At 47.3% G+C, this 24,219-nt stretch overlaps 1 protein-coding gene across 5 annotated transcripts in view; it reads right to left on the reverse strand.

Moving 5' to 3' along the window:
- nbeal2 (neurobeachin-like 2) overlaps positions 1-24,219 on the reverse strand; it is a 140,418-nt gene that overhangs the window by 84,742 nt on the left and 31,457 nt on the right. For 4 of the 5 annotated variants that reach the window (XM_036936151.1, XM_036936146.1, XM_036936157.1 and 1 more), the window contains exons 6-16: positions 23,324-23,406; positions 18,836-18,921; positions 18,545-18,757; positions 12,934-13,030; positions 9,269-9,375; positions 8,489-8,581; positions 7,232-7,315; positions 6,388-6,486; positions 5,828-6,169; positions 2,585-2,913; positions 1,020-1,152 (exon numbers count right to left, since the gene is read on the reverse strand). In XM_036936151.1, the coding sequence (XP_036792046.1) occupies positions 1,020-1,152; positions 2,585-2,913; positions 5,828-6,169; positions 6,388-6,486; positions 7,232-7,315; positions 8,489-8,581; positions 9,269-9,375; positions 12,934-13,030; positions 18,545-18,757; positions 18,836-18,921; positions 23,324-23,406 (1,666 nt within the window). The remainder of the gene's footprint in view (positions 1-1,019; positions 1,153-2,584; positions 2,914-5,827; positions 6,170-6,387; positions 6,487-7,231; positions 7,316-8,488; positions 8,582-9,268; positions 9,376-12,933; positions 13,031-18,544; positions 18,758-18,835; positions 18,922-23,323; positions 23,407-24,219) is intronic. The other variant, XM_036936160.1, reaches the window with a different exon arrangement.

Consider the following 24,219-nt stretch of genomic DNA (forward strand, 5'->3'; position numbering starts at 1 on the left):
GAGAAGAGAGAGAGCAGGAGAGAGAGGGAGGAGGAGAGAGCGAGAGGAGGAAGAGAGAGAGCGAGAAGAGAGAGAGCGAGAGGGTGGAGGAGAGAGCGAGAAGAAGAAGAGAGAGAGCGAGAGAGAAGAGAAAATAGTCTTTACTCAATATATTGCAGGTAAAATATGACTTCTATGCAAGGTATGCCTGCTAGATTATTGTGCTTTCTCCAGAATCTAGAAACATGAGTGTCTTGAACTAGTTAAACATCCATTATTAAACAGTCCCTGACGATGATCATTCATTAGAGTAACAACACAGCTGTAGTGAACAGATCGCACAGCAGCTAACTGGCTGATCCCAGCGTACATCAGGCCTGTCAGATAAGATGGGGAAACAACTACGTAATTGAGAGGCTGTGTCTCGATCTCTGATTGCATCCCGAATGGAGCAGTGGTCTGGGAGTAGTGGCCTGAGGAAACACACTTAATGTGTTGTGAAAAGTGTTACGAAATGTCATGTCATGTTTTAAATTGTATATAACTGTCTTCATGTTGCTCGACCCCAGGAAGAGTAGCTGCTGCCTTGGCAGGAACTAATGGGGATCCATAATAAACCCCAGGAAGAGTAGCTGCTGCCTTGGCAGGAACTAATGGGGATCCATAATAAACCCCAGGAAGAGTATCTGCTGCCTTGGCAGGAACTAATGGGGATCCATAATAAACCCCAGGAAGAGTATCTGCTGCCTTGGCAGGAACTAATGGGGATCCATAATAAACCCCAGGAATAGTATCTGCTGCCTTGGCAGGAACTAATGAGGATCCATAATAAACCCCAGGAAGAGTATCTGCTGCCTTGGCAGGAACTAATGAGGATCCATAATAAACCCCAGGAAGAGTAGCTGCTGCCTTGGCAGGAACTAATGGGGATCCATAATAAACCCCAGGAAGAGTATCTGGTCAAACCTAGTGCACTGTATAGGGAATAGGATGAAATGTGGTCCCCATCCTCTGTCCCTATATCTGTGTGTGTATCTTACCCAGCAGCAGTCTGTTAGAGGGTGTTCTGGCAGGGACACGACCATGTAGTCTTTCTTAGTGCAGACAGCCACCACCAACACTCCCTCCATGGTGAAGAAAGCCTCTAAACCTGTACCACCGGCTGTCAACAGGCTAAGCACCAAGGAGACAGGAAACACATCAATAACTGCCCCCTTGGGGGATCAATAAAGTTAACTGAATGGATTTGAATTTGATCCAACTGACGACTGGTGGGAATATTAAGTTACTCTGCCTGTTACTTACTTTTAAATCATATTGCTTTCAACTAGGGCTGTGGCGGTCATGACATTTTGCCAATAGAGCCCTGAGTACCAGGCCACTAGGACCTGATAGAGTGACAATAGAGCCCTGAGTACAAGGCCACTAGGACCTGATGGGGGAACAATAGAGCCCTGAGTACAAGGCCATTAGGACCTGATGGGGTGATAATAGAGCACTGAGTACAAGGCCACTAGGACCTGATGGAGGGACAATAGAGCCCTGAGTACCAGGCTATTGGGACCTGATGGGGGAACAATAGAGACCTGAGTACCAGGCCATTAGGACCTGATGGAGGGACCGTAGAGCCCTGAGTACCAGGCCATTAGGACCTGATGGAGGGACCGTAGAGCCCTGAGTACCAGGCCATTAGGACCTGATGGAGTGACAATAGAGCCCTGAGTACAAGGCCACTAGGACCTGATGGAGTGACAATAGAGCACTGAGTACCAGGCCATTAGGACCTGATGGAGTGGCCGTAGAGCCCTGAGTACCAGGCCATTAGGACCTGATGGGGGAACAATAGAGCCCTGAGTACAAGGCCATTAGGACCTGATGGAGGGACCATAGAGCCCTGAGTACCAGGCTATTAGGATCTGATGGAGTGACAATAGAGCCCTGAGTACAAGGCCATTAGGACCTGATGGAGGGACAATAGAGTCCTGAGTACAAGGCCAGTAGGACCTGATGGAGGGACCGTAGAGCCCTGAGTACCAGGCCATTAGAACCTGATGGAGTGACCGTAGAGCCCTGAGTACCAGGCCATTAGGACCTGATGGAGTGACAATAGAGCACTGAGTACCAGGCCATTAGGACCCGATGGAGTGCCAATAGAGCCCTGAGTACCAGGCCATTAGGACCTGATGGTCGTTAGTGGGTAGGGTGCTAACAAAGTGCATGAGAGGAGATTACCGTGACTCAACAGTCACGTGGAATTTTACTGCATTCATGACTCATGACTGCCAGTGTGACAGTAATATGGTCACCGCAACATCCCATATTGAAAACAGAGACGTGAGGGGATTTTCGCCCTCATTGGGCCAGCACTGGCTCTCTTATTGGGCCAGCACCGGACTTGCTCATTGGGCCTGCACCGGCTCGCTCATTGGGCCAGCACCGACTTGCTCATTGGGCCTCCACCGGCTCTCTCATTGGGCCAGCACCGGCTCGCTCATTGGGCCAGCACCGGCTCGCTCATTGGGCCAGCACCGGCTCGCTCATTGGGCCAGCACACATCAAGCAGTAGTGTGGTCTTAGGTGTATCCCCATCTCTCCAGTCTGGTACCTGTACAGCTGTTTCCTGCGGGGGCCTTTGCCCATACCCCGTGTCGCCGCCCCTGGTGCCCCAGCAGACGGGCGGGTGCTGGGCGTGGAGAACTCTGAGTGGTATTGTGGGAAGTCCATGTTGAGACAGAGCCAGGCGTGGAAGGAAAACCCACTGCCTGGCCAGCGCTGGACCGTGGGCACCATGATCCCTGCCAGGGGATGGGTCAGGTCAAAATACTGCAGGGCGCTGTTCCTCCCCTCCCTGGCCGCCATCGCCGCCAGCACCCGGATGATGCGGGCGCAGTAAGGGTGTGTCCCCGTCCTCTTCCCTGCCAACACGTCCTGCCCCTGGTAAGGGAGAGAATTTTACCTAAGGGTGGTCATGTGCTGTATATAGGGTGCTATCTAGACAGAGGGGTGCTATCTGGAAAGAGGGGTGCTATCTGGAAAGAGGGGTGCTATCTGGACAGAGGGGTGCTATCTGGACAGAGGGGTGCTATCTAGACAGAGGGGTGCTATCTGGACAGAGGGGTGCTATCTGGACAGAGGGGTGCTATCTAGACAGAGGGGTGCTATCTAGACAGAGGGGTGCTATCTGGACAGAGGGGTGCTATCTGGACAGAGGGGTGCTATCTGGACAGAGGGGTGCTATCTGGACGGAGGGACAGAGGGGTGATATCTAGACAGAGGGGTGCTATCTGGACAGAGGGGTGATATCTAGACAGAGGGGTGCTATCTGGACAGAGGGGTGATATCTGGACAGAGGGGTGATATCTGGACAGAGGGGTGCTATCTGGACGGAGGGGTGCTATCTGGACGGAGGGGTGCTATCTGGACGGAGGGGTGATATCTGGACAGAGGGATGCTATCTGGACGGAGGGATGCTATCTGGACAGAGGGATGATATCTGGACAGAGGGGTGATATCTGGACAGAGGGGTAATATCTGGACAGAGGGATGCTATCTGGACGGAGGGATGCTATCTGGACAGAGGGATGATATCTGGACAGAGGGGTGATATCTGGACAGAGGGGTGATATCTGGACAGAGGGGTAATATCTGGACAGAGGGGTGATATCTGGACAGAGGGGTGATATCTGGACAGAGGGGTGATATCTGGACAGAGGGGTGCTATCTGGACAGAGGGGTGCTATCTGGACGGAAGGGTGCTATCTGGACAGAGGGGTGATATCTGGACAGAGGGGTGCTATCTGGACAGAGGGGTGATATCTGGACAGAGGGGTGATATCTGGACAGAGGGGTGATATCTGGACAGAGGGGTGATATCTGGACAGAGGGGTGATATCTGGACAGAGGGGTGATATCTGGACAGAGGGGTGATATCTGGACAGAGGGGTGATATCTGGACAGAGGGGTGATATCTGGACGGAGGGGTGCTATCTGGACAGAGGGGTGCTATCTGGACAGAGGGGTGATATCTGGACGGAGGGGTGCTATCTGGACAGAGGGGTGAAATCTGGGTTAATTGTTAAGGTTGGTGATGTAGATGCTTCTATGTACAATGACAAAATAAATTCCCAGTAACTTTTGTTGCATGGCAACAAGGTTCTGATTCTGAATGGTTTTACAGCGCCCTACAGCGCCCTACAGTGCCCTACAGCGCCCTACAGTGCCCTACAGTGCCCTACAGCGCCCTACAGTGCCCTCTGTAAATATTGGGACCGTGAAGCACTTTTCTTTTGGAATCAAACAACGACGGAGGTTAAAGTGCGTACTGTCGTCTTTAATTTGAGGGTTTGTTCATCCATATTGGCTAAACCGTTTAGAAATTACAGACCTTTTTTAGTACATAGTCCCCCAATTTTAGGAGACCAAAAGTATTGGGTCAAATTGACTTCTATGTGTATTAAAGCAGTCAGAAGTTTAATATTTGGTCCCATTTTCACACAATGACTGCAGTATATCAAGCTGGTGACTGTACAAACTTGTTGGATGTATTTGCTGTTGATCTGAAACACAACAAAAACTATTTTGTGCCCAATAGAAATGAATGGTAAATAATGTGTTGAGTCATTTTTATTGTAAATAAGAATAGAATGTTCCTTAACACTTCTACATTAATGTGGATGCTACCATGGTTACGGATAATCCTGATAATCGTGAATAATGACGAGTGAGAAAGTTACAGACGCACAAATATACCCCCAAGACATGCTAACCTCTCACCATTACAATAACAGGGGAGGTTAGCATTTTATATCATACCCCCAAGACATGCTAACCTCTCACCATTACAATAACAGGGGAGGTTAGCATTTTATATCATACCCCCAAGACATGCTAACCTCTCACCATTACAATAACAGGGGAGGTTAGCATTTTATATCATACCCCCAAGACATGCTAACCTCTCACCATTACAATAACAGGCGAGGTTAGCATTTTATATCATACCCTCTCACCATTACAATAACAGGGGAGGTTAGCATTTTATATCATACCCTCTCACCATTACAATAACAGGCGAGGTTAGCATTTTATATCATACCCTCAAGACATGCTAACCTCTCACCATTACAATAACAGGGGAGGTTAGCATTTTATATCATACCCCCAAGACATGCTAACCTCTCACCAGTACAATAACAGGGGAGGTTATCATTTTATATCATACCCCCAAGACATGCTAACCTCTCACCATTACAATAACAGGGGAGGTTAGTATTTTATATCATACCACCAAGACATGCTAACCACTCACCATTACAATAACAGGCGAGGTTAGTATTTTATATCATACCCCCAAGACATGCTAACCTCTCACCATTACAATAACAGGGGAGGTTAGTATTTTATATCATACCACCAAGACATGCTAACCTCTCACCATTACAATAACAGGGGAGGTTAGTATTTTATATCATACCCCCAAGACATGCTAACCTCTCACCATTACAATAACAGGGGAGGTTAGCATTTTATATCATACCCTCAAGACATGCTAACCTCTCACCATTACAATAACAGGGGAGGTTAGTATTTTATATCATACCACCAAGACATGCAAACCTCTCACCATTACAATAACAGGCGAGGTTAGTATTTTGGGTGGGGGTATGATATTTGGAGTATAAAGCCCAATTATTATTTTTCTAAATGCTTCTCTGTCCCAATAATTACAGAGGGCACTGTAAATGACTCTGTAAATGACTCTGTAAATGACTCTGTAAATGACTCTGTATATTGCACTGTAGATTACACAAATTAAAGCATTACAGAGCATCAATTTGAAATCAAATACCTGATCGAGGGGTCGGAGCAGCCTCAACAGAGACTTCAGCTCAGCAGGCCTCAGACAGAGAGACCCCATGTCCTGTAACATCCCCAGGAGGCCATCGGCACACTGGCGGTCCAGTCTCTGTGGCTGGGAGAGGACATGGAGCACAGCCCCCACCAGGCCGGCCTCCACAGCCACCGTACGGCAGGCCAGGGAGCCCCCGCAGACCGCAGCCAGCCACTGGGCTACCAGGAGCTGCAGGTCCCTCTGGGGGGCCAGGTCAGGCAGCCACTGTAGGAGGAGGAGGAGGGGCTGGTCGTTACTGACACCCAGGTGATGGGCGTGGGCGTGTTCCCCTTCCACCGCCTAGTGGAGAGAAGGAGAGGGAGAGAAAAGAGGAAGGCAATGAGAGAGGAGTGAGAGAGTAGTCAGAGGTTTTTGTGGAAGTCCAAATATATCTAACCCACAGAACGATGACAAGTAAAGGACTAATGGCCTTCATGACAACATGACATTCTCTCCCTTTACACTCTACATTAGTATCCCTTTAACCAGATGAAGTGAGGAGGTGTTGATCTGCTCACCATGTTCATGAGTTCCTGCAGCAGGCGTTTAGTGGGCTGACCCTGACTCTTCAGCACGTCAAACAGCTGGGAGTAGCCAATCCTCTCCTTGAAAACCTCCTGGAGGGAGAAGAACACAGACACACAAATATAGACAGGCTGGTAATGTACAGAGACACAAATATAGACAGGCTAGTAATGTACAGAGATACAAATATAGACAGGCCAGTAATGTACAGAGACACAAATATAGAGAGGCCAGTAATGTACAGAGACACAAATATAGACAGGCCGGTAATGTACAGAGACACAAATATAGACAGGCTAGTAACGTACAGAGACACAAATATAGACAGGCCAGTAATGTACAGAGACACAAATATAGACAGGCCAGTAATGTACAGAGACACAAATATAGACAGGCTAGTAATGTACAGAGACACAAATATGCCTCCCAAACGGCAACCTATTCTCTATATAGAACCCTATGGGCCCTGGTCAAAAGCAGTGCACTATACAGGGAATAGGTTGCCATTTGGGACAGAGAAATAATGAAAGAATTTCCTCCCTGGCAAAGAGCCACACAACAGACAGGAGGATAATGAGACTGTCTAAACAAGAATGAAAACAGTGTCAAGCCTTATCCGGCTCTTTTTCTGTTCTGATAATGTGTATGTGTGTGTGTGTGTCAGACAGAGGAAGACGTTACTAGAACTATGATTGTGTGATGAAAAGCCTTGCCTAAGACCTGAAGACTGTGTAATCTCCATGAAATACTGCCTAAGCTTCAACTGGGAGAGCTAATGTAGTCTGGATGACTAGGGTTCAATACCCAGCGGGCCACACTAGTTGTAGAAATCCTTACCTTGGCAGAAGGGGAGTTACTCATGATGGATGTGAGGACTCCGAGGGCATGGACTGTAATGCAGTCGGAACCTTTCTCCAAAACCTACACAGTCAGGGGGACATAATAATATGTGACACCGCAGACTTAACATACAGTATGTACAGGTGACACCCCACACCAACCCAAGGGGACATATATACATGAAAACACACACAGGGAAAAGACAGAAGTTACCATAACAACTGGGTCAATCAATGACAGGTGTTGACATGCAGAACCCAAACCATCACACAACTAATAAGATTGTAAAAGTCTTCTGCCACAAAAAAAGAATGTGACACACAAGCAAAACCCCATTGTTACACAATAACCGAGCGCCGCTAAGGACACAGATTCCATCACACATCTACAACCACAAGACATTGTGAAAGATACCAAACCAGCAGACATGCAGGAGGACGATCCCAACAGGAGCCTTGAGACAGTGAGGTGATACATGCTCGGAGAGATGAACACACACACACACACACACACGCACCACGCGCGCACACACACACACTCACAATCTGACCTACTGATGACAGCAGGACACTCAGCCTCTATTAGAGAATATAGTGTGTAAGAAGAGAGAGAGGCTCATATCCACCTGCAATAACACACTGAACGACTGAACTATACTATCGTTAACTATTGTTATATTCTAAAACCAGACATTTTAACAGAATCTAGAAACCGTATGTGGACCATCTTAGAGAATGTTCTCTATAGTGGCCGTTATGTTTCTGTCAGTGAATATCAGTTTGTTTTAGATTTTTTTTAAATCCCTCAGTGTTTTGTTCCTGGATCCCTCTGGGAGAATGAATGTATTTAGATTTGGGGGGGTGGAGAGGGGGGCTGTATACTTGACTGAGTTCTGTGGAAAAACAAACTAATGGTTTGAAAGAAGAGAGAGAGCTACTAGTCTAGTACACAGATCATCCTACCCTCCATCTCTCTCTGAGCTCTTTAAACAGGATGCCTCTTTACCAGGAAGTCTGGCCAGTCGCCCTCATTTGTAGATTATGCCGGTAGTGCAATTATACTATGTAGCTATAGACTGTGGTGGGTGGGGGAGGTGAGAAGGGAGGAGAGGAGGGAGAGGAGAGAGCATGAGAGAATGAAAGAGAGGGCAAGACAGAGAGAGAGAGATAAAGAGAGGAGGAGAGAGAGAGAGAAGAGGCTGAGTTTTCTGCTGACAGTCAGACCTATTTCAACATGATCACGGAGGGAAAGTACCTGGTCTACTTCCACCTCTGTGTCCGTGAGCAAACGTGTGGTGAGGTCACACACCCCCTCACGCTCCGACCTACACCTTTTACTGTGATAGAGCTACAGGACAGGACACACAAACAGACAGACAGACAGAGACAATGTCAACTCAGAGAGGACCATGTTTGGCTCTCCACTGTGGCAGCAGCTGCTGCAGTATGGACACACCTGCTGCAGGAAGGACACACCTGCTACAGTATGGACACACCTGCTACAGTATGGACACACCTGCTACAGTATGGACACACCTGCTACAGTATGGACACACCTGCTACAGTATGGACACACCTTTGATAACCACTGACATTAGACAGACACCTGCTGCAGGAAGGACACACCTGCTGCAGGAAGGACACACCTGCTACAGTATGGACACACCTTTGATAACCACTGACATTAGACAGACACCTGCTGCAGGAAGGACACACCTGCTGCAGGAAGGACACACCTGCTACAGTATGGACACACCTTTGATAACCACTGACATTAGACAGACACCTGCTGCAGGAAGGACACACCTGCTGCAGGAAGGACACACCTGCTGCAGGAAGGACACACCTGCTGCAGGAAGGACACACCTGCTGCAGGAAGGACACACCTGCTGCAGTATGGACACACCTTTGATAACCACTGACATTAGACAGACAGACAGACAGACAGACAGACAGACAGACAGACAGACAGACAGACAGACAGAGAGAGAGAAAGAGAGAAAGAGAGAAAGAAAGAAAGAAAGAAAGAACAGACCTTGCTGTTCTGGATGAGTCGGAGGATGTGTTCGAAGCAGTTGTTGTTGAGGAAGATGGCCTGCAGCACCGGTCTGTCTGAACACTGCAGGATCTCAGGAACCGAAGCTGTTGAGGACAATACGACTCATCATCAACAACACCATAAATAACTTGTCACATTTACAACAATAATAAATAACTGGCCTTCAGAGATAAACCTTCATATAGAAGAGAGATGTCTCATGTTTTGACTGTCAGGCAGTCTGTGGGCCAGTCTGTGGGCCAGTCTGTGGGCCAGTCTGTGGGCCAGTCTGTGGGCCAGTCTGAGGGCCAGTCTGAGGGCCAGTCTGAGGGCCAGTCTGAGGGCCAGTCTGAGGGCCAGTCTGTTGGTGCTATCATGCCAACTCCCTGTCACTCATTATCATGCCATGTTTGGCTTGAGAAGGACAACAATGAAGTTGGCCCCATATGGAACAGATATAGAAGACAAGATTCCTGTATGTTCTACCTGGAAGTAATACATATTGCAGCAAACACGCATCCAAGATTCATAGAAGATTCTTGTAACATCTCAATCAATCAAATGTATTTATAAAGCCCTTTTAACACCAGCAGATGTCACATCAGCTGATGTGGGTGGTTAACACTGAGACACAACAGATATGCTGCATGTATTATATTAAAAACGTAAGGGGGAACCTGTCAGCTAAGCCTTCGGAGGTCTCACATTCACATTTCAATACCTTGCATACCACTGTCTGACGTCCTGCAACATGAGACTTACTGAAGAAAGAAGAAAAGTCCACCGCGAGCAGGAGGAGGAGAGGAGGAAGAGGAAGAGAGGAGGAGAGGGGTAGAGGAGGAGAGGAAGATGAGGAGGGGAGGAGAGGAGGAGAGGAGGAAGAGGAAGAGGAAAGGACGAGAGGAGGAGAGGGGTAGAGGAGGAGAGGAAGAGAGGAGGGGAGGAGAGGAGGAGAGGAGGAAGAGGAAAGGAAGAGAGGAGGAGAGGGGTAGAGGAGGAGAGGAAGATGAGGAGGAGAGGAGGAAGAGGAAAGGAAGAGAGGGGGAGAGGGGTAGAGAAGGAGAGGAAGATGAGGAGGGGAGGAAAGGAGGAGAGGAGGAAGAGGAAAGGAAGAGAGGAGGAGAGGGGTAGAGGAGGAGAGGAAGAGGAGGATGAGGAAGAGAGGAGGAGAGGAAGAGGAGGATGAGGAAGAGAGGAGGGGAGGAGAGGAGGAAAGGAGGAAGAGATGAGGGGAGGGGGAGAAAGAGGGAAAGAATAAGGATAGGAGGAGGAGGATGAGGAAGAGGAAGAGGAGGAATGACTCAGTAACAGCAGTGAATCTATTTTGTTATTAAGTGGCGATCCCTCAACAATCATTCTCATGTTAGCACATTGGTAGTAGTCAGTGACAAATATCAAAGCTGTGCCACCACAGACTCTGGGTTCGAGCCCAGGCTCTGTCGCAGCCGGCCGCGACCGGGAGGTCTGTGGGGCAACGCACAATTGGCCTAGCGTCATCCGGGTTAAGGAGGGTTTGGCCAGTAGGGATATCCTTGTCTCATCGCGCACTAGTGACTCCTGTGGCAGGCCGGGGGCAGTGCACTGTGTTAAGAAGCAGTGCGACTTGGTTGGGTTGTGTTTCGGAGGACGCATGGCTCTCGACCTTTGTCTCTCCCCAGCCCGTACGGGAGTTGTAGCGATGAGACAAGATAGTAACTACTAACAATTGGACACCATGAAGAAAAACAACTATAAGGAAAGCATTACTTTTTGTAGAGGTTACATTGTCAGAACATACACTTTCTTATAATATTCATAGATCACTCTTATAATTCCTATCTATGTAGGAAATTCATCACAATCATATAATGAATTGTTTATGTCATATAAGGGATATACCATATATTATACAAAAATATGTGGACACCCCTTCAAATTAGTGGATTCGGCCCCAACTGTTGGTGACAGGTGAATAACATTGAGCACACAGCCATGCAATCTCCATAGACAGCAGGTAGCCTAGTGGCTAGAGCATTGGACTAGTAACCGAAAGGTTGCAAGATCGAATCCCTGAGTTGACAAGGTAAAACCTCTGTCATTCTGCCAGTAGAATGGCCTTACTGAAGAGCTCAGTTACTTTCAACGTGGCACTGTCATAGACTGCCACCTTTCCAACCAATGTCTGCCCTGCTAGTGCTGCCCCGGTCGAATAGAAGTGCTGTTATTGTGAAGTGCAAATGTTTAGGAGCAACAATGGCTCAGCCATGAAATGGTAGCTCTGTTGGGGATTCATCAGAATAGTTGGGTAACATAGATAAGATGTTTTATTTTCATTATATGCTTGTGAGTTACTTCTCATTTAGAATGTATCTTGTTGTACTATAGTGGTGGCCATTTGCAGTTATACTTTCTCTGTCCTGGGGTCAGTTACTTGGGCCGCAGAGAGGGGAGAGTTCAAGCTTGTCTTCATATGTATCATATCTTTTAAACCATGTGAAGGGATGATTGAAGGGGAACCAATTATCTCTTGGCTCCACAATGTCTGTGTGCCAGTCACTGTGTCTCTGTGATCTTGTCCAGGAGGGGTGTATTTGATATATGCCTGTTGATGAGGTTTTGTTTTATGGTCCTGAGTGGTACCAAGAGCGAGGTAAGAACATAGTTTAGGAGACAAAGCTGAACGATAATTTATAGCCAATGCTGTCTGGCTCTGTGTGTCTTTGCTATAAAGGATTTCAGTTGCAATGTATAAGCACTCTCAGAGAATTCATTTATAGACACTGAATTGATCTGAGAGTCACAGGGTTGTGATGGAGCTCATAATAATTAAAGATGGACTTTACGATAACTCTGACTTGTGTGGTGGTTTGGTCTCATGATTTGGTAAATACAGGAAATGTTCACTATAGCTCACAGAACGGGACCACCGAGTGCTGAAGCGCACAGCGCATAAAAATCGTCTGTCCTCGGTTGCAACACTCACTACCGAGTTCCAAACTGCCTCTGGAAGCAAAATCAGCACCAAAACTGTTCATTGGGAGCTTCATGAAATGGGTTTCCATGGCCGAGCAGCCGCACACAAGCCTAGGATCACCATGTGCAATACCAAGCTTGGGCTGGAGTGGTGTAAAGCTCGCCACCATTGGCCTCTGGAGCAGTGAAAACGCATTCTCTGGAGCGATGAATCACTCTTCACCATCTGGCAGTCCCAGATTCGTCAATCGGTTTGTCAGATGCCAGGAGAACCCTACTTGCCCCAATGCACAGAGCCAACTGTAAAGTTTGGTGGAGGAGGAACAATGGTCTGAGGCTGTCATTCATGGTTCGGGCTAGGCCCCTTAGTTCCAGTGAAAGGAAAACGTAATGCTACAGCATACAATAAATGTAAATAGATGTTTGTCTATGGAGATTGCATGGCTGTCAGCGAATCTGGGTTTGTGGCTGAAATAGCCTAATCCACTAATTGGAAGGGGTGTCCATACATACTTTTGTCTATATAGTGTATAAGACAAAACATACTAAATCAGTTACTTATTAGATTTCTGTACTAATAATCTTCTTCTGTCATAGAAGATTGTTATTTGTTTTTCATGGTTGTTTTCCATATGGGGCATGATGGCACAAACATTAGTGGGACCAGACTAATATTTGGGGAGTATATTTTGGATGATGAGGCCTCATACTCAGCATGTGACTCTGGAGAGTGATGAGGTGTTCCTCCCAGCTCTGCCCGTCCTCCTGCTCGTTCCCTAACCCTGGAGGCCGGTTCCAGTTCAGGACCTGGAAGTATCAGAAACAGTTGCATACCTCCATTAACTCAAACACTAATGCCATGCCTAACCACACTCCTACCCTAAACCAGACCAAGCTTCAATTGATAGAAAAGAGCAGACACTTACAGCTGTCCCACCAAGATCAAGCTACTACAGCCACTGCTGCTACTACAACAGCCACTACTGCTACTACTACTACTACTACTACTGCTGCTACTACTACTACTACTGCTACTACTACAGCCACTGCTGCTACTACTACAGCCACTGCTGCTACTACTACAGCCACTGCTGCTGCTGCTACTACTGCTGCTACTGCTACTACTACTACTGCTGCTACTACAGCCACTACTACTACTACAGCCACTGCTGCTACTACTACAGCCACTGCTGCTGCTGCTACTACTGCTGCTGCTACTACTACTACTACTACTGCTGCTACTACTACTACTGCTACTACTACTACAGCCACTGCTGCTGCTGCTACTACAGCCACTGCTGCTGCTGCTACTACAGCCACTGCTGCTGCTACTACAGCCACTGCTGCTACTACTACTACAGCCACTGCTACTGCTGCTACTACTACAGCCACTGCTGCTACTACTACTACTACTGCTGCTACTACTACTGCTACTACTACTACTGCTACTACTACTACAGCAACTGCTGCTGCTGCTACTACAGCCACTGCTGCTGCTACTACAGCCACAGCTACTGCTACTACTACTACAGCCACTGCTGCTACTACTACTACTACTACTACTGCTGCTACTACTACTACTACTGCTACTACTACAGCCACTGCTGCTACTACTACTACTACTACAGCCACTGCTGCTACTACTACTACAGCCACTGCTACTGCTACTACTACTACAGCCACTGCTGCTACTACTACTACTACTACTGCTGCTACTACTACTACTACTGCTACTACTACAGCCACTGCTGCTACTACTACTACTACTACAGCCACTGCTGCTACTACTACAGCCACTGCTGCTGCTGCTACTACTGCTGCTACTGCTACTACTACTACTGCTGCTACTACAGCCACTACTACTACTACAGCCACTGCTGCTACTACTACAGCCACTGCTGCTGCTGCTACTACAGCCACTGCTGCTGCTACTACAGCCACTGCTGCTACTACTACTACAGCCACTGCTACTGCTGCTACTACTACAGCCACTGCTGCTACTACTACTACTACTGCTGCTACTACTACTACTGCTACTACTACTACAGCCACTGCTGCTACTACTACAGCCACTGCTGCTGCTGCTACTACAGCCACTGCTGCTGCTACTACAGCCACTGCTGCTACTACTACTACAGCCACTGCTACTGCTACTACTACTACAGCCACTGCTGCTACTACTACTACTACTACTACTGCTGCTACTACTACTACTACTGCTACTACTACAGCCACTGCTGCTACTACTACTACAGCCACTGCTGCTACTACTACAGCCACTGCTGCTGCTGCTACTACTGCTGCTACTGCTACTACTACTACTGCTGCTACTACAGCCACTACTACTACTACAGCCACTGCTGCTACTACTACAGCCACTGCTGCTGCTGCTACTACTGCTGCTACTACTACTACTACTACTGCTGCTACTACTACTACTGCTACTACTACTAAAGCCACTGCTGCTGCTGCTACTACAGCCACTGCTGCTGCTACTACAGCCACTGCTGCTACTACTACTACAGCCACTGCTACTGCTGCTACTACAACAGCCACTGCTACTGCTGCTACTACAGCCACTACTGCTGCTACTACAGCCACTACTGCTGCTACTACTACAGCTACTGCTGCTACTACAGCCACTGCTACTGCTGCTACTACAGCCACTGCTACTGCTGCTACTACAGCCACTGCTACTGCTGCTACTACAGCCACTGCTACTACTACTACTACTACTACTACTGCTGCTACTACTACTACTACTGCTGCTACTACTACAGCCACTGCTACTGCTGCTACTACAGCCACTGCTGCTACTACTACTACTACAGCCACTGCTACTGCTACTACTACTACAGCCACTGCTACTGCTACTACTACAGCCACTGCTACTGCTGCTACTACAGCCACTGCTGCTACTACTACTACTACAGCCACTGCTGCTGCTACTACAGCCACTGCTACTGCTGCTACTACAGCCACTGCTACTGCTGCTACTACAGCCACTGCTACTGCTGCTACTACAGCCACTGCTACTGCTACTACTACAGCCACTGCTACTGCTGCTATTACAGCCACTGCTGCTACTACTACTACTACTGCTGCTACTACTACAGCCACTGCTACTGCTGCTACTACAGCCACTGCTACTACAGCCACTGCTACTGCTGCTACTACAGCCACTGCTACTGCTGCTACTACAGCCACTGCTACTGCTGCTACTACAGCCACTGCTGCTGCTGCTACTACAGCCACTGCTGCTGCTGCTACTACTACTACTGCTGCTACTACTACTACAGCCACTGCTGCTGCTACTACAGCCACTGCTGCTGCTACTACAGCCACTGCTGCTACTACTACAGCCACTGCTGCTACTACTACAGCCACTGCTGCTACTACTACTACTGCTGCTACTACTACTACAGCCACTGCTGCTGCTACTACAGCCACCACTGCTGCTACTACTACAGCCACTGCTGCTGCTACTACTACTACAGCCACTGCTACTACTACTACAGCCACTGCTGCTGCTACTACTACTACAGCCACTGCTGCTGCTACTACAGCCACTGCTACTGCTGCTACTACTACTACTACAGCCACTGCTACTACTACTACAGCCACTGCTACTGCTGCTGCTACTACTACTACAGCCACTGCTACTGCTGCTACTACTACTACTACAGCCACTGCTACTACTACTACAGCCACTGCTACTGCTGCTACTACTACTACAGCCACTGCTACTACTACTACAGCCACTGCTGCTGCTACTACTACTACAGCCACTGCTGCTACTACTACAGCCACTGCTGCTACTACTACTACAGCCACTGCTGCTACTACTACTACAGCCACTGCTACTACTACTACAGCCACTGCTGCTGCTACTACTACAGCCACTGCTACTACTACTACAGCCACTGCTGCTACTACTACTACAGCCACTGCTACTACTACTACAGCCACTGCTGCTACTACTACTACAGCCACTGCTACTACTACAGCCACTGCTGCTACTACTACTACAGCCACTGCTACTACTACTACAGCCACTGCTGCTGCTACTACTACTACAGCCACTGCTACTACTACTACAGCCACTGCTGCTGCTACTACTACTACTACAGCCACTGCTACTACTACTACAGCCACTGCTGCTACTACTACAGCCACTGCTGCTACAGCCACTGCTGCTACTACAGCCACTGCTGCTACTGCTGCTACTACTACTACTACTGCTGCTACTACTACTACTACCACTGCTGCTACTACTACTACTACTACAGCCACTGCTGCTACTACAGCCACTGCTACTGCTGCTACAGCCACTGCTACTACTACAGCCACTGCTACTACTACTACTACTACTGCCACTGCTGCTACTACTACTACTACTGCTACTACTACTACAGCCACTGCTGCTACTACAGCCACTGCTGCTACTACAGCCACTGCTGCTACTACTACTACAGCCACTGCTGCTACTACAGCCACTACTACTAATACAGCCACTGCTACTGCTACTACAGCCACTGCTACTACTACAGCCACTGCTACTACTACAGCCACTGCTACTACTACAGCCACTGCTACTACTACTACAGCCACTGCTGCTGCTGCTACTACTACAGCCACTGCTGCTGCTACTACTACAGCCACTGCTGCTGCTACTACAGCCACTGCTGCTACTACTACTACAGCCACTGCTACTGCTACTACTACAGCCACTGCTGCTGCTACTACAGCCACTGCTGCTACTACTACTACAGCCACTGCTGCTGCTACTACTACAGCCACTGCTGCTGCTACTACAGCCACTGCTACTGCTGCTACTACTACAGCCACTGCTACTACTACAGCCACTGCTACTACTACAGCCACTGCTACTACTACAGCCACTGCTGCTGCTACTACTACAGCCACTGCTGCTGCTACTACAGCCACTGCTGCTACTACTACTACAGCCACTGCTACTGCTACTACTACAGCCACTGCTGCTGCTACTACAGCCACTGCTGCTAGTACTACTACAGCCACTGCTGCTGCTACTACTACAGCCACTGCTGCTGCTACTACAGCCACTGCTGCTACTACTACAGCCACTGCTGCTGCTACTACTACAGCCACTGCTGCTGCTACTACAGCCACTGCTGCTGCTACTACTACAGCCACTGCTGCTACTACAGCCACTGCTGCTGCTACTACAGCCACTGCTGCTGCTACTACTACAGCCACTGCTGCTGCTACTACAGCCACTGCTACTACTACAGCCACTGCTGCTGCTGCTACTACAGCCACTGCTACTACTACAGCCACTGCTGCTGCTACTACTACAGCCACTGCTGCTACTACTACAGCCACTGCTGCTGCTACTACAGCCACTGCTACTGCTGCTACTACAGCCACTGCTACTGCTGCTACTACAGCCACTGCTGCTGCTACTACAGCCACTGCTGCTGCTACTACTACTGCCACTGCTGCTGCTACTACAGCCACTGCTACTACTACTACAGCCACTGCTGCTGCTACTACAGCCACTGCTACTACTACTACTACAGCCACTGCTGCTACTGCTACTGCTACAGCCACTGCTGCTACTGCTACTACTACAGCCACTGCTACTGCTACTACTACAGCCACTGCTGCTACTACTACTACAGCCACTGCTGCTACTACTACAGCCACTGCTACTACTACAGCCACTGCTACTACTACTACTACAGCCACTGCTACTACTACTACTACAGCCACTGCTACTACTACAGCCACTGCTACTGCTATTACTACAGCCACTTCTGCTACTATTACAGCCACTGCTGCTACTACTACTACAGCCACTGCTACTGCTATTACTACAGCCACTTCTGCTACTACTACAGCCACTGCTGCTACTACTACTACAGCCACTACAGCCACTGCTGCTACAGCCACTGCTACTACTACTACTGCTACTACTACAGCCACTGCTGCTACTACTACAGCCACTGCTGCTGCTACTACTACAGCCACTGCTGCTACTACTACTACAGCCACTACAGCCACTGCTGCTACAGCCACTGCTGCTACTACAGCCACTGCTGCTACTACTACTACAGCCACTGCTGCTACTGCTGCTACTACAGCCACTGCTGCTACTACTACAGCCACTGCTACTGCTACTACTACAGCCACTACTGCTGCTACTACAGCTGCTGCTGCTACTACAGCCACTGTTGCTACAGCCACTGCTGATACCACTACTACTACTTCTCCTACTGCTGTTACTCCTACTACTACTACTATCCCTGCTGCTGCTCCTCCTACTGCTGTTGCTACTACCTGGAAGTAGCCATCCAACACGGTCCTGATCTCCAGCCGGCGCTCTGCAGGACTACTGGAGTGGAGGGTATGCACCATTGCAGTCAGGCACTGCAGGGTCAGCCGTAGCAGCGTGGGGTCCTTGGGATTGGAGGAGGTCCGGAGGCACCAGGCTCGGAGTACAGAAAGAAGGTCCTCCACAGACTGCAGGGTGATGGAGAGCAGGCCGTTCTTCTGGAATGCATAGATACCGTACATATGAGTTAACACACACACACAATTCTGAAGAGAGGTACAGTAGGAGTGCTTTACCTTGCTGCCACTGATGACAGCCCCTTGGAGATGGACCAATCGGAGAGCGAGGTCCTCTGGGATCTGCTGGCTGTCCTGCAGGCTGTCTGTGAACCAACGACACATTGATGATTGTTGTTTTGACAGGCTGTCTGTGAACCACATATTGATGATTGGTGTTTTGATGACATGGAAATCTAGCCTGAGCATCAGTCTGTACCATCATGCCAACTCCTTGTCGCTCACTGTCATACTAAAAGGTTAGGCTTGACAATGAGCAATGGAGTTGACAAGAGCACTTACAGATCTGAGACCAGGCTACAGAAGGAGACAACAGGCCTGTGACCAGGCTACAGAAGGAGACAACAGGCCTGGGACCAGGCTACAGAAGGAGACAACAGGCCTGGGACCAGGCTACAGAAGGAGACAACAGGCCTGGGACCAGGCTACAGAAGGAGACAACAGATTTGGGACCAGGCTAATGGCAATACATTGTACAGTCGTGGCCAAAAGTTTTCAGAATGACACAAATACTAATTTTCACAAAGTCTGCTGCCTCAGTTTGTATGATGGCAATTTGCATATACTCCAGAATGTTATGAAGAGTGATCAGATGAATTGCAATTAATGGCAAAGTCCCTCTTTGCCATGCAAATGAACTGAATGCCAAAAAAAGGATTTCCACTGCATTTCAGCCCTGCCACAAAAGGACCCAGACCTTAATCCCATTGAGAACTTGTGGTCAATCCTCAAGAGGCGGGTGAACAAACAAAAACCCACAAATTCTGACAACCCCCAAGCATTGATTATGCAAGAATGGGCTGCCATCAGTCAGGATGTGGCCCAGAAGTTAATTGACAGCATGCCAGGGCAGATTGCAGAGGTCTTGAAAAAGAAGGGTCAACACTGCAAATATTGACTCTTTGCATCAACTTCATGTAATTGTCAATAAAAGCCTTTGACACTTATGAAATGCTTGTAATTATACGTCAGTATCCATAGTAACATCTGACAAAAACATCTAAAGACACTGAAGCAGCCAACTTTGTGGAAATTAATATTTGTGTCATTCTCAAAACGTTTGGCCACGACTGTACAAGACAGAATGCACAGCCAGTACACTGTGATGTCATAAAGAGATGTGGAAATCCAAGGCACACTGGGACAGCATTGAGAAATAGCAGGATGTGGGTTGAGCCCTCATTAGGCAAGGTTATGTATCAAGACAATGGAGATGCCATAAGCCTTAGTAATAGGTCCAACAACAGCTAGCAGTATTATACACACCAGAGGCTGAGCCCACTAGGCTCTGGTCAAAAGCACTGCACTATTTAGGGAATACGGTGCCCACTGGGCTCTGGTCAAAAGCACTGCACTATATAGCGAATACAATGCCCACTGGGCTCTGGTCAAAAGCACTGCACTATATAGGGAATACAATGCCCACTGGGCTCTGGTCAAAAGCACTGCACTATATAGGGAATACGGTGCCCACTGGGCTCTGGTCAAAAGCACTGCACTATATAGGGAATACGGTGCCCACTGGGCTCTGGTCAAAAGCACTGCACTATACAGGGAATACAGTGACCACTGGGCTCTGGTCAAAAGCACTGCACTATACAGGGAATACAGTGCCCACTGGGATGCAGCTCAACCCCTTCCCTCTCTCAATAGCATGGTGTTAACAGTCAGGTCGAGCTTCCTGTAATCTACAGACTCAACTTGTCCAGACAGGTTTCCCACATGGTTTACAGATTAGCTCCGTGCTAATCAAAGGACACTAGCAACAGAAGTGTTTAATCAACTAGGATCCCAGTGAGAGAACACGGCTAATTAGAAAATAACATCATTCACTTTAGATCAAGACAGAACATATCGACTGGACTCTTGCCCACTGTGTTTCTCCAAAGGCAGAAAAGTACATAAGTAGATATATATGAATAGAGGTAGTTAATATACACAGAGAAATATATGAATAGACGTAGTTAATACACAGAGATATATATGAATAGACGTAGTTAATACACAGAGATATATATGAATAGACGTAGTTATATACACAGAGATATATATGAATAGACATAGTTAATACACAGAGATATATATGAATAGACATAGTTAATACACAGAGATATATATGAATAGACATAGTTAATACACAGAGATATATATGAATAGACATAGTTAATACACAGAGATATATATGAATAGACGTAGTTAATACACAGAGATATATATGAATAGACGTAGTTAATATACAGAGATATATATGAATAGACATAGTTAATACACAGAGATATATATGAATAGACGTAGTTATATACACAGAGATATATATGAATAGACGTAGTTATATACACAGAGATATATATGAATAGACATAGTTAGTATACAGAGATATATATGAATAGACATAGTTAATACACAGAGATATATATGAATAGACGTAGTTAATATACAGAGATATATATGAATAGACATAGTTAGTATACAGAGATATATATGAATAGACATAGTTAATACACAGAGATATATATGAATAGACGTAGTTATATACACAGAGATATATATGAATAGACATAGTTAGTATACAGAGATATATATGAATAGACATAGTTAATACACAGAGATATATATGAATAGACATAGTTAATACACAGAGATATACAGTGCCTTGCGAAAGTATTCGGCCCCCTTGAACTTTGCGACCTTTTGCCACATTTCAGGCTTCAAACATAAAGATATAAAACTGTATTTTTTTGTGAAGAATCAACAACAAGTGGGACACAATCATGAAGTGGAACAACATTTATTGGATATTTCAAACTTTTTTAACAAATCAAAAACTGAAAAATTGGGCGTGCAAAATTATTCAGCCCCCTTAAGTTAATACTTTGTAGCGCCACCTTTTGCTGCGATTACAGCTGTAAGTCGCTTGGGGTATGTCTCTATCAGTTTTGCACATCGAGAGACTGACATTTTTTCCCATTCCTCCTTGCAAAACAGCTCGAGCTCAGTGAGGTTGGATGGAGAGCATTTGTGAACAGCAGTTTTCAGTTCTTTCCACAGATTCTCGATTGGATTCAGGTCTGGACTTTAACTTGGCCATTCTAACACCTGGATATGTTTATTTTTGGACCATTCCATTGTAGATTTTGCTTTATGTTTTGGATCATTGTCTTGTTGGAAGACAAATCTCCGTCCCAGTTTCAGGTCTTTTGCAGACTCCATCAGGTTTTCTTCCAGAATGGTCCTGTATTTGGCTCCATCCAACTTCCCATCAATTTTAACCATCTTCCCTGTCCCTGCTGAAGAAAAGCAGGCCCAAACCATGATGCTGCCACCACCATGTTTGACAGTGGGGATGGTGTGTTCAGCTGTGTTGCTTTTACGCCAAACATAACGTTTTGCATTGTTGCCAAAAAGTTCAATTTTGGTTTCATCTGACCAGAGCACCTTCTTCCACATGTTTGGTGTGTCTCCCAGGTGTCTTGTGGCAAACTTTAAATAACACTTTTTATGGATATCTTTAAGAAATGGCTTTCTTCTTGCCACTCTTCCATAAAGGCCAGATTTGTGCAATATACGAATGATTGTTGTCCTATGGACAGAGTCTCCCACCTCAGCTGTAGATCTCTGCAGTTCATCCAGAGTGATCATGGGCCTCTTGGCTGCATCTCTGATCAGTCTTCTCCTTGTATGAGCTGAAAGTTTAGAGGGACGGCCAGGTCTTGGTAGATTTGCAGTGGTCTGATACTCCTTCCATTTCAATAGTATCGCTTGCACAGTGCTCATTGGGATGTTTAAAGCTTGGGAAATCTTGTTGTATCCAAATCCGGCTTTAAACTTCTTCACAACAGTATCTCGGACCTGCCTCGTGTGTTCCTTGTTCTTCATGATGCTCTCTGCGCTTTTAACGGACCTCTGAGACTATCACAGTGCAGGTGCATTTATACGGAGACTTGATTACACACAGGTGGATTGTATCATTGGATCATTCAGAGATCCTCACTGAACTTCTGGAGAGAGTTTGCTGCACTGAAAGTAAAGGGGCTGAATAATTTTGCACGCACAATTTTTCAGTTTTTGATTTGTTAAAAAAGTTTGAAATATCCAATAAATGTTGTTCCACTTCATGATTGTGTCCCACTTGTTGTTGATTCTTCACAAAAAATACAGTTTTATATCTTTATGTTTGAAGCCTGAAATGTGGCAAAAGGTCGCAAAGTTCAAGGGGGCCGAATACTTTCACAAGGCACTGTATATGAATAGAGGTAGTTAATATATACAGAGATATATATGAATAGACGGGTGCTGAATGAAGTGGGACTCAGTGGAAGCTGTTTTGAGGAAGGAGTAGTACAATTGGGACCATAGGCTGTAAGAGAGAAGTTACTCAGGATAGTGTGGTGTAGGAGGGAGGCCTGGAGTGAGTGAGTGAGTGAGTGAGTGAGTGAGTGAGTGAGTGAGTGAGTGAGTGAGTGAGTGAGAGAGAGAGTGGTGCCTCACCATGGAATAGAGCAGGCAGCTCCTCTGGTAAGGGGAGAGGGGAGAACTTATACTTGCTCCTCTCCACCATGCTCACCTCCTCCCTAAAAAAAAAAAAAAACCCACACACACATATTTACAGCAGGCCTACAGACTTGGCCTCCGTACCAAAAAGCATCCTATTCCCCATGTAGTTCCCCACAGGGCTCTGGTCTAAAGTAGTGCACTATATAGGGAATAGTGTGCCATTTGGGATGCACCCTTAAGGAGACAGAGATAAGAGCTGTTGCAGCAACACCGTCATCCACTACAGATGAACATGCAGAGATAAGGCCTTGGGTTGGGTTTATACAGTCTGCCCTCGACATGGTCCTTCACCACACACACAAAGACACAGACATACTGACACACACAGTCCAACGGGCGATCTCCACCCAGCTTCAAAACACACACAGTTCAACAGGTGGTCTCCACCCAGCTTCAAAACACACACAGTCCAACGGGCGGTCTCCACCCAGCTTCAAAACACACACAGTTCAACGGGTGGACTCCACCCAGCTTCAAAACACACACAGTCCAACAGGCGGTCTCCACCCAGCTTCAAAACACACACAGTCCAACAGGCGGTCTCCACCCAGCTTCAAAACACACACAGTCCAACAGGCGGACTCCACCCAGCTTCAAAACACACACAGTCCAACGGGCGGTCTCCACCCAGCTTCAAAACACACACAGTCCAACGGGCGGTCTCCACCCAGCTTCAAAACACACACAGTCCAACGGGCGGTCTCCACCCAGCTACAAAACACACACAGCCCAACAGGCAGTCTCCACCCAGCTTCAAAACGCACACAGTCCAACGGGTGGTCTCCACCCAGCTTCAAAACACACACTGTCCAACAGGCGGTCTCCACCCA

Source organism: Oncorhynchus mykiss, chromosome 2 (assembly GCF_013265735.2).
Source record: "Oncorhynchus mykiss isolate Arlee chromosome 2, USDA_OmykA_1.1, whole genome shotgun sequence".
In the NCBI taxonomy this organism is placed as follows: Eukaryota; Metazoa; Chordata; class Actinopteri; order Salmoniformes; family Salmonidae; genus Oncorhynchus; species Oncorhynchus mykiss.